Genomic DNA, 10,818 nt, shown 5'->3' on the forward strand with positions numbered 1-10,818 from the left:
GAGTGATTTATGCTGTTTTGATGTGTCTGAAATGTGTACACCAGACTGTCCTACATGTTGAATTTGGAAGAATATAAATGGTGTGTGTTTAGTAACCTTTTCATGGAGCTTGTCAAATGAAAACCGATAATATGCCTTGACTCTACTTGTTATGAATAATTTCTTGAAATAAATCCTTTTTCTGGATTTTATCTTCTGTGTTGCTTGTCTTGTTATTTACTGATCAATGAATTACTTTTGACACTCACCTTGCATCTGCTTTCTGAGAGACTGATGTTTATCAGTTGTAAGCTGCTTGCGGTTTGAGTCGGCAAAAATATCCCCACATCTTACAGGTTTTTAAAAAGCAATCTGTACCACTTTACAATAACTTCTCATTTGTTAACATTAGTTACTATTGGTTAATATGGTTATTGCATGGGCTAACAATGAGCAATGTATTTTTACAGCATTTGTCAACCTTTGTTAATATTACTTAAAATGTTCATGTTAGATCACAGTGCATTGAATAATGTTAACAGATACAACTTTCGATATGAATGTTTTAAATGTTGAGATTAACATTAAGATGAGTAAATGCTCTAGAATTGTTTATGATGCCTCAATAAGAACTGTGGTCCACACCAAACAAGCTGTAGTCTCTCCTGTAGCCTAAGTGTCGTCATTTGAAATGCAAGATTCGTGTAAATTGTCGTTTTAGAAAAGTGATTGTCACTTGGGTAAATATTTATGCAATCGAGATGAATGATTGGAATTTAACGATAGGCAAGCTTTAGTTCATTCACACTTCACAAAAGTTGCCAGTCCATTTTTGTTTGCAAATGCCAGCAAGCATTTGTTGAAACGGTTGCTCTCTCTGCAGACACAAGGCCCCTCTGAAGGATTAGTTGGTTTTATTTACCTGCTCCGAGGAATGCTTTCGCCCGGTCACTTTTGTGTCTGTGTAAATGATCAAGGTCAGGGCTGAGAGTGAGCCTCACCAACAGCTCTAAAAAGCAGCAAAACCTGCAGCACAATGAAGTCTCAGAAAATGGTAGTGGAATTTCTATTCGTGTTGCAACAGAGTTCAAAAGCTCACTCACTAGTTAACACTCTTCAAAGTGTCCGTGCACACACATGCACACATTCATCATAAAAGACAAAAAGTGGATATGGTTGTATATGTTGTTAGTGCAGCACAAAGATAGTGAAGACACTAACCTAGCCCATGTTTTATATTTATTGATCCTTCATGCCGATGTTTTTGAGGTTGCTGTCTGAATTTACACCTCAGTCACGCAGGAACATTCACAGACTTTAGTATTGTTCTCAATAGCTATTTTATCCACTAAGCTCACATTGACTCTCTGTGACCGTGCCTCTCATTGATAATATTGTCCAACAGAGAGTTCACATGAATGATATCACGGTCTGGGAGGTGCTTGTGAAAGTTTTACACATTTTTTAATTAGTAAAGGTGACATTTGGCCATTCAGTTTTACAAAACAGCACTGTTTCACTCTGCTATGGATGCATGCAACCAGCTTTTGTCATTTCAAAGGTGAATGCTATAATTGCTTATTCATTTCAGACACAGAAGGGAATGTCTACTGTCTGGACTTGAGAATGGGTTTGGGGCTCATTTTTAGATGGCTGCATAAGGTCCTGCTGTCTTTTGTTTGCTTGAATGTAGAAGCCACATGATACATCTCAGAATTTACCAAAGGAAACAGAGATCCTAAGATTTTGGGTTATTTTAACCGTAAGTTAGGAAAGAGCCGTGCATGGTGTATTAGACGGGAAGTGGAGCGCTTCCTCAATCCTCACTTCCTCTCGTTGCACCTGGTGCACCACCTGTTCCACTCCTGCCATTAACTATAAAATCCCAATTACATGAAGACTGGAAAAGTGTGTTAATGTGTTTAATCGCAAAAATGGGGTGGTGGGGACTTCGTTCAATGTCGTCCATATGAATGGTGTCTAAAATGTGTATTTGATTGCGTCTCATTTTTGACGTGATTCTCGTGGTGGTGGTGAGCAACTGCAGCACTATGGACGGTGACCGTGATTTCACCAAGTACATGTACTTGGATACAACATTCCTATCAACCAATCAGAATTGAGGGATAACTTTTCAGGAAATATCTGTTTTAGGCTTACAATCAGGGTTAGGTGCTTCTACACCCTTGTTAATCAGCTATCATTGCACACTGTTTTTAGGAATAAATTATGGGTAGGGTTAGGTTTAGGGGTAGGGATTGGGTTTAGTCTATATTTTTGGACAGTTATGTTGATCCAGGATCAACAAAAGATGTTGATCCAGGAACATGTCTTACTTGGCAAAATCGCGGCGACCCACTATGGATCTCGGCATCAGCAGTCAGCAGCCGGTAGGAAATGTGTTGGTGCGTTTAAAGCACGCAAACAGTGGCCTTTTTAATCTGTGTGAGAGATTTTCAGATGTTATTAGCAAAGAACTATCCTCTTTATATTTAACATGGGACCACAACTTTTCGCAAGCATACAAAATCCAGATCAAAGACTTTTTCGCGTCTTAACGATAGCCGTTGTCAACAGTACGCTACGATTTAACTTCATTTCGCATTTCCACACGTTTGTTTGAATGGACTTCTTGTTTCTCCCACTCGAGTTTTATGCAAGCTGAATAGCCCGATTAACGTGGGTTGGAAATGGAAACATATTATGCACCTTTGGTCAACTCGATCAGATACCGTTTTTTATTGTAACAATAAAACACAAAACTGTATTTAATTATATGCATTTAGACAACCTCTATAGGCTATATCGTTTTTCTTGTGCCATGTGTTAAACATGACACAGCAATGAACATTACCAGCCCAGTTAATATTTTAATAGCAGCCCCTGAGAGCCGACTATTTAAACAACAGCAATAACAATGAAATATTTATGAGCGTTAATAATATCAGTAATGATATTAAATCTGATTATGGAAATGATAGGTGAAGATGTTTAATGTCTGCATTATCAAAGGATATTCATAAAACAAAAACCGACGAGCAGTTTGAATATTTTCTTTATCGCATTCATTTATAATAAACATATAAATAATAAATTCTATACATTTCCTGACACCTTGCCTTAATGAAAGGTAGGTTAACTGGTATGGCCACTCAATCATATGCTATCCAAACTGTGCATCAGCTGCATTTTATTTCTATAAAACTATTTAACTATTACAAAATATGAAAAGAAAAATACATTTTAGTAAATGTACAGTAGTTACTTATTAATTTGTTTAACGAAACCCTTTGTTCTTTACTGTGGGACTATTGTCGTTACTGAATTGTCAGAATGTGCATTTCGTATTTTCTTAAAGAAATACAAGAAACAATGAAACCAGAGAACAGTGAACAAAGGACGTATATGTCTGTCCCACTCTGACAACCAACGCAATGCCAAAATAATAGAGAATTCTAAAATAGAAAACAGCACAAGACTGCAAAGACACTGCACCTATTTAAATTAAAATATATTCTCGTATCTTACACTATTTCAAATAACGAAAAGTGATTAGGTAACGATCGGTCAAAATCCTAATGTACAATTCTGTGTATAAAAATATAATTTCTGGAGCCCCACGGCGTTTGCTTACCCCTAAAATATAACAGTCATTCGCACATATGCACAGAATGTTACAACCTGTCATGAAAGTTTCTTTCTTTTTTTACTGTTCTTACTTTTTTCTTCTTCTTTTTTTTCCTGTTTACATGAGATATACAAAAATAGATTCTGCACCGCTGGATGATCACACTGCATTCGAATCCGTTTGTGTGCCCCCAGCCTGAGTTCACGCGAGAATAAATTATGCAAAGAAAACTTTTAAGGCTCCATTTATTCTTTGAAACTGACATTTTTTTTAAGTCATTGTAATAAATATCCCAACTCCGCTCGGGGCCTTTGTCTCTCTCTCTCACAAAACACTCTCGCTCTCTCTCTTTCTCTCTTGCTTGTATTAATATTGTCTTATATCCTACATTAGTGTGATTTCTCTTGCTTTATTTCCATACGAGGGTTTTCAGCTTGAGTTTACTGACATCCCCAAAGGATGAAGCATGCGGCTGTCCAAAAGCCACGTTCCCATTTGATACAGGAGCTTGGAGTACCAGTGGACTCCCTCCTGTTGTAAAGTCGCATTGGACTGACTGGTGACGTTTTTGGGGAATAGGACCGATGACACGTCATAATAGAGCCTGACGGGCGCGAAGGCCAAATGCGCGAGACTGTGGTCCTCTATTACGGCGTAACACGACGCCAGGATTCTGTCGACCACAATGGTTCCATGAGCAGTCACTGGTGCGAACGAGCCCTGGTGCTCCTCCGTGTATATCCGCTCCACGATGACAGATTTAAGCCGACCGCTATCATCAACAACCATCACCTTTTGTCCGGCTCTGACACTGCTGGCAAACGCGCCGGTCATGGTGTGGAGATCATCCGTTGAGTTGTCGAGGACAAAAAGGAGATGAGCAGCGGTGAGGGTGATCTTTTCAACGGGTTCTTTCGTTTCTATCACGTAAAACACGCGTCGCGTCGCGGAGTCTCGGTCTGTGAACATGATGAAGTCGCTGTAGACGAGCTTCCCATCGCCGTCCGCCGCCAGCACCTTGTCACCTGGGTTCAGGTCCTTCACGGCCTTCTGTCCCCCGTCTTTGAGCGTGACCAGAGACGAACCTGGGAAGCAGCCTCCAGATTTCGCAGCAACCGAATTTTCTGTCGAGATAAATAGCAATGAGTGAATCATTTTATGCGGCATACCAAGAAGTTACATCATAAATATATTACGCTAATTTATCATATTTTGAGTTGTTACTGATGAGAAAAACATGCACGTAAGCTAAATAAACCCCAAACTCGGCTCACGCAAAAAAAAAAAAAACGTGGCAACGGGAATTAGGCTGTAAATCGAAAGCTTTCCCAAAAAACAATGTCTTTGTGTGAGATGAAGGAGGAAAGAGCCTGGACTGCTCTAATTAAAAACCAATAAAGCCCGGACATTGTCATTCTAATGCAGCTTGTGTACAGAGCACTCTTGGAAAAGGACACTTCTGCCTTTCCTTGCGCCTCTTTCATATTTGCTCAGGTGCAGAAACTTCTATGTGACAATTCACACTTATAGAATGAGAAAACCCCAAGCAGGCTCAAACAGTATTTACTCAGCCCGGACACTTTTCCAAGGCTCTAATGGTGTAGATTTTAATGTAAATTAGAAATGCTAGCGGTAGTCAATCAATGCCCTCTTCTTCTTTCCTTTCATTTTTTTTAAACCATCATGCTCTCCGTTGTCAGGCTTAATGACAATAATTCGGGCCTTGTGGGATCTCTTCACATTCCGATCTCGGCAAACAGCTATAGAATGGACTTTTCGTCTAATCCTCTCATACGATTCTATGGCATGAAATAAGATGGTGCCAATTGAGAAACAGATTTGGGCGAGCGAGTTCGACCCGGCTCTGTTCAAAGCCTGTAATGTATTTGTAAATGTGTTTAGAATTTAAATGATACGATTTGGTGAAAGCTTATGAGGCTTTGCCTATATGTTCCAGCTAAATTACCTTCGATCAATGTTAAACTAAATAAAACCCTGACAAGAATTACATCGTATTTGCGCAAGTGATGCATTCGTCATATTTTCATCGTAGCCTATTTTTACAAGCGCGCGTGTAAACACATCCGCAATTTGTTTTCATATATCTCTAGTAAAATGTGTGTACAGTGTGTGCTCTGTAGTGAGTGAGCTTGTGATGACTTGATAAGCGCTTCCTTCAAAGAGACAGAGTGGGGCGATGTAAGATCAGTTCATATATATTGGCTGGCAAGTCTTTCTGTGCTTGTCTTATGAATTTCGTAAGGTATAAAGGTTTAAAAGCGGATCTTATAGAGTAATAGACTTAAAACAATTTGTAGGCTTTGATTGCTTATCACTTGGTCATTATTTATAAAATCTGTAGATTTATTAATTAGAATAATATTTGTTAGAAATAATTACGTTGCCAGATGTTATTTTTATGATTACACTAATAATTTAGTACACTTCCAGTAACAGACTAAGAACTAAGAACAGTTTTACAGTATCAGTAGGCTATTTAAAAGCAGTTGATCATTTTAACCCTGCTTTTTTTCACATAAAATCGAGTGTGAAGCATTGTGCCCATCACTTCTTTATTTTGCAGTTCCAATCAAGCTGCCATGGTCTTACCTGCTTTGACAGAGCAATGGATGTGGGCTTTGGACTCGTAATAGACCCAGTCAAATCCAGCTTCCACAGCTAACCGAGAGAGTGTCCCATATTTGCTCTTGTCTCGATCAGAGGTGGTGATATCAACAGCTCTTCCCTCATAGTGGAGTGATTCTTCAAAATGGTGACCGTCCTCATCCCAGCCCTCTGTTACACGCAGCTTAACCCCTGGCCACTGGTTCATTACAGAGATGGCCAGTGAGTTCAGCTTGTCTTTGCATCTCTAATAGAACAGAGAGAGAACAGGAAAAGATGCAATTAACTGAGTTTTAATACTTCCATTCATTGATCCATATTGCCATAAGCATTTTAAAAAACAACATGACAGCCTAAATAATGCTCTGAATCTCCAAAAATAATAGTATAGCTTTATACATAAAAGCTGTTTACATCCCCTTGAATAAACCAACAGGACTAATTCATTTAAAGGCATAAATTTGAAAAAGTAGTATCTTAACAGTCAGTCAGTTCTGAGTAAACTTCTTGAGGATCACAGCTCTGAAGATATAATTTACTGACAATAATTCTTTAATATCCCAATAGATGCGTCCAGACAAATAAACCGACTGACAAATAAGCGTATGAGAGACCTGTATTTACACTGGAAATAATTCAGCCTTGCATGCAAGGATATTCTGCCCAAAGAGCTCAATGAAAAATTGATTGCATTCGCTCCACTGATCTAAAACATATGGATCCAAACAGGGAAAGGTGTGACTGCATCAAGGCCTCTTCTCTTTCAAAGGCCAAAATACGTACAACAGTAACTTGAAATTAGAAGGCAAAAAAAAGGCAAATCAGTTAGTGATTTGTAGTGTTTTGTATTATAACCTTAAGGTTTAGAACAGTGACCCTCGCTAAGGGGCAGGTAGCTTTGGACTGTTAGGCCATGTTTGGGTCGTGCACCCACTAACCTTTCCCGGGACCTTGTGTTGAGATGCTTGGCCTTCTCCAGGACAACTCTTCCCAACACTTAACCAATATGTCAAATAAAACACCACAAAAGACTCTTTCACTGCGTCCAAACGGAGAAGCAACTACTCATTATTCTTGCAGCACAGGTTTGCTCAAGGGACGTGATGTGATTGCTTAACCGACGGTCTTTCGGAGGTTACATAAAATCTATTCAAAATATGCTTGCAAATTGTGACACTAAGCCAAATTAATACCTGCAATAATTCACACACGTAACCTAGCTTTGACTCGCTCGCTCTCTCCCTCTTTCTCTCCCCCCTCATAAGCACACACACACCATTCTTAGCCTATAACATCCACATACATTTCTGTACCAGACTATTATTGCCTCACTTTCAACTGATGTGCTTGACCCTCTAATTTTCATGTCTGCAGTGAAGGCCACATGCAGCTTATTACACTAGATTATATTCCATTATAAATTAAAAAAATGAAGTATAGTCAATTATAAAATATTAAACGTTTCAATTAACCCCATTATGTATTTAGTGTCTATTACACAAACTGTATACCATGTATAATATATGTCTATGGATCTGTCAAACCACCAAAATCTTACTGCACTTCACAGGATACATGAAATATTTTCATACTGACTGAGATACTGATACATCTGTGGAATATCTGTGGCCTGAATGAAAAATGACAGAATAGTTATTTACCCTAACAGAAATAAAACAGATTTTCTGTAAAAGTGATTATAGAAATCTACTGCCTATTAGCTCTACAGCACTTGTGGCACTTGACTGAGAGAGGAAAATACAAACAAGGCACCGAAAGATACAACCTAGCACACTCTGAGCAAAACTGCTGGGGATGCAAGAGCCGTGAAGCCTAAACTCTTTATTAATTCATTGGGTCGTGTGCCGCAAATCAAGCCAAATTCTGTTCAGCCACCATGAAGCGCAGCGGGAACCCCCTGTGCCGCCGCTTTGTGCTCCACACGAGGTTTGTTCAACAAGCCGCCTAGTCACAGTCAGCTACTAATCTCCTCCCAAAATGAACTGTTTTAGAGGAAACACTTATCAGCTACCTGTCAGAGCAAACTAGCCTCCTGGATGCTCTCGCAGTTGCGCCTAATTTCGCGAGCAGCACCGTTTAGCCCAATTCATTACACAGCGTGTAATGCAACCAACAAACCATCCCTTACACTCGGATGCGCTTCTCCAAAACGTTTGTTAACAGGACACCTTGTTAACTCCCTTTGAAAGACTGAGACGTTCATTTGAAGTTACAAGATTGCAAGGGTAACCTTCATATTTTAATGGCAGCGTGTGTGCCCGCGGGTCATCGCACACTTATAATCACATTCACCTTAAGTAGAGTTTGATATACATCTGAGAAAACCACACCAGACAGGGGTTTCATCTTTTTAAGTACCAGAAAAGCGGAAACTTCATAATGCACCTGCGCGGCACTTTAGTTGACATTCGCAATACTTCAGCAAACCTCATCCACGCGATAACCAGTCATGACTTAGACTTTGAACCGAACAGCTATTCAACAAAGACACGTCCAAAATACTAATACAAATATTATACTCAGGGTAAGCACTTTGTAAATTATACGGAAGCAATCCTGAATATGCTTGGTATAGCAAATAGGCTATATTTTCGATGCATTTCCTAAGCAGCAATGTTATATGTTCCTTTGCATTGGCAAAGGGTCAGAAGTTCAAATGATCCCTGCTAATGCGACGAGAGTGGAAAGCCATGTTTGGAGTCGTGTGAGACGACATAAGTTATATAGCTACAAATCGGACCAAAAAAAAAAACTTTATATAATTTTTGAGCAATACACAAGTCTTACTAGTCAAATAATGTAATTTCGAGCAGCGCAAACAGTTTCCAGCATCTAAGTAATAATTTACATACCCATTTACCAAAATAATAGCGCATACTGCAATTAATAATGTTGCACTAGTCTACTTCTGGAGTGTACCACATAAAACTTATTTCAGACTGTGTGTCGTTTGCTGTTGATTATATATCGGTCAGTTGTACAACAGCTATAGATTAGGCCTATACAGCATCGCATTTGGTGTTATAATTGCCAGCAGATGAGCAAACTCCTGAATAATATCGGGAAAAGGGGGCTGAAGACACATAGGCCACTGTGTCTTATTCTAATCTGTCACTAAGTGGTACCGTCCTGGCCCACTAATAAGCAGAAACAAACTGAAGAACATCCTTCGAGAAATGTCAATATTTTCATGCCCTGATAAGCAGCGTCTGAGAGCGGGTGGACTGCGGTCTGACTAAGCGATCCCATGAACATGTATGCTTAATTTCGTTCCACATTTAGCTGCCATAAGACTGAAATATTCTGACCATCACAGTCCCTTCGGATCAGGTGCCGTGCCTATCTAGCAGGATAGCCACGTTTTACAAAACAGAGAACGCGCGCCCGATGTATCTCAACGCGGACAAACAATTATAGCCTACATAGGAACAGAGAAGCGCATAAATATTTCACGCAACCTTCCACAATGAGGGTGAGCAAGGAGGCAAGCAGCCGGTCCTCTCTTGATGGCATTTCTCTCGCACAGCTTCATTAGAGCGAGCCATGCCGCAAGACTAATTCACAATCCCTGCATGAACTGCACTTTCCGATGCTCTGACTTCAAACAGGCACTGGTGCGATTTCTGAAGGGAAAGTAGTTACCTGTGTCATGAGTCTGTCCGCGCCCGTGTTCTCCTCATCCTTAAAGATAATGTCGGGATTGTAATTTGGAGTAAGTTCTTTAAATCTCTCCGAATTGCGCGTTATCTTGCCCTCGTATCTGCCGCTGGCCCCTAAGGTCTTCTCCGCGACATTAGGTATAAACTGCTTGTAGGCGAGAGGTGCCAGCTTCTTCGGATGTCTTCTTCTGCCGTAGCCTCTGCCAGGACCGCAGGCCAGTCCGGACACCACCAAGGACAGACTGAGAAGTGACACCAGCAGCACTCTCGTAATAAGCCGCATTTTGCCGCACGGTGAATCTCGCTGCAGTGTTCTAGAGCGCCCTGCGCGGTGTGTCTAGCAGGATTCACGTTCTCGCTGCGCGGATCTCCGGCGATGTCCTTGCCGTCCCCTCAGTTCACGCGTGTCCCTCAGCGCCGAGCCCTACCGTGACAGGTGCGGAAGTGTGCGTCTGATAACGCATCGGAGGTTTGCGGCGTGGATGTGAAAGGTAAAACTGACCTCGAAATCACAACGTTAGTTGAAGCCACAGCCACTTATGCGAGAAGCCTCTTTACTCCTATGTATTATAGCTGCGATCTGAGGTAGGGAGGGACCTGATTGGCTCGACGGGACGAACCCTTCTGATGTTATCCCACAAAACAGACGCGCAAAAACCTTTCAAGAAGGTGGGCTTCAGGGGAGGGACACGGTGCGATGTGAACGCATCAGTTTTCCCCGCTGCTGTCTGTGAGGCTGCGACATGCATGTGTGCTCAGTTTGTTACTGGGATGCAAATGCCCCACCCGTATGTGACTTGCTAATGGACCGTTTTTGTTTGTCATTTTGTCTGTATTTATGTTCCTGCTTAAGGTGCATATAAGGCTGATTAAATTACGCGCCTTTCAAAGTTTCGTTTATCACAG

The 10,818-nt window shown here is 40.7% G+C and overlaps 1 protein-coding gene across 1 annotated transcript; it reads right to left on the minus strand.

The window, feature by feature from the left end:
- Nucleotides 1-3,128: 3,128 nt before the first annotated feature.
- On the minus strand, nucleotides 3,129-10,533 carry LOC107653282 (sonic hedgehog signaling molecule). The gene is made up of 3 exons (XM_016439951.1): nucleotides 9,896-10,533; nucleotides 6,218-6,479; nucleotides 3,129-4,731 (listed from the first exon to the last, which is right to left on the minus strand). The coding sequence occupies exons 1-3, from the start codon at nucleotides 10,193-10,195 to the stop codon at nucleotides 4,037-4,039; spliced, it is 1,257 nt and encodes a 418-aa protein (XP_016295437.1). The 5' UTR covers nucleotides 10,196-10,533; the 3' UTR covers nucleotides 3,129-4,036.
- Nucleotides 10,534-10,818: the final 285 nt, after the last annotated feature.

The sequence above is a fragment of the Sinocyclocheilus anshuiensis genome, unplaced genomic scaffold (genome assembly GCF_001515605.1).
Source record: "Sinocyclocheilus anshuiensis isolate Anshui unplaced genomic scaffold, SAMN03320099.WGS_v1.1 scaffold219, whole genome shotgun sequence".
Classification (NCBI taxonomy): Eukaryota; Metazoa; Chordata; class Actinopteri; order Cypriniformes; family Cyprinidae; genus Sinocyclocheilus; species Sinocyclocheilus anshuiensis.

Bases quoted from the DNA above. Each gene is read 5' to 3' on its own strand.
- LOC107653282 (XM_016439951.1), bottom strand. From the start codon at position 10,195: ATGCGGCTTATTACGAGAGTGCTGCTGGTGTCACTTCTCAGTCTGTCC. The intron at 6,480-9,895 runs GTAACTACTTTC...CTGTTCTATTAG, and splicing joins CGGACAGACTCATGACACAG to AGATGCAAAGACAAGCTGAA. The intron at 4,732-6,217 runs GTAAGACCATGG...TTATCTCGACAG, and splicing joins CCATTGCTCTGTCAAAGCAG to AAAATTCGGTTGCTGCGAAA.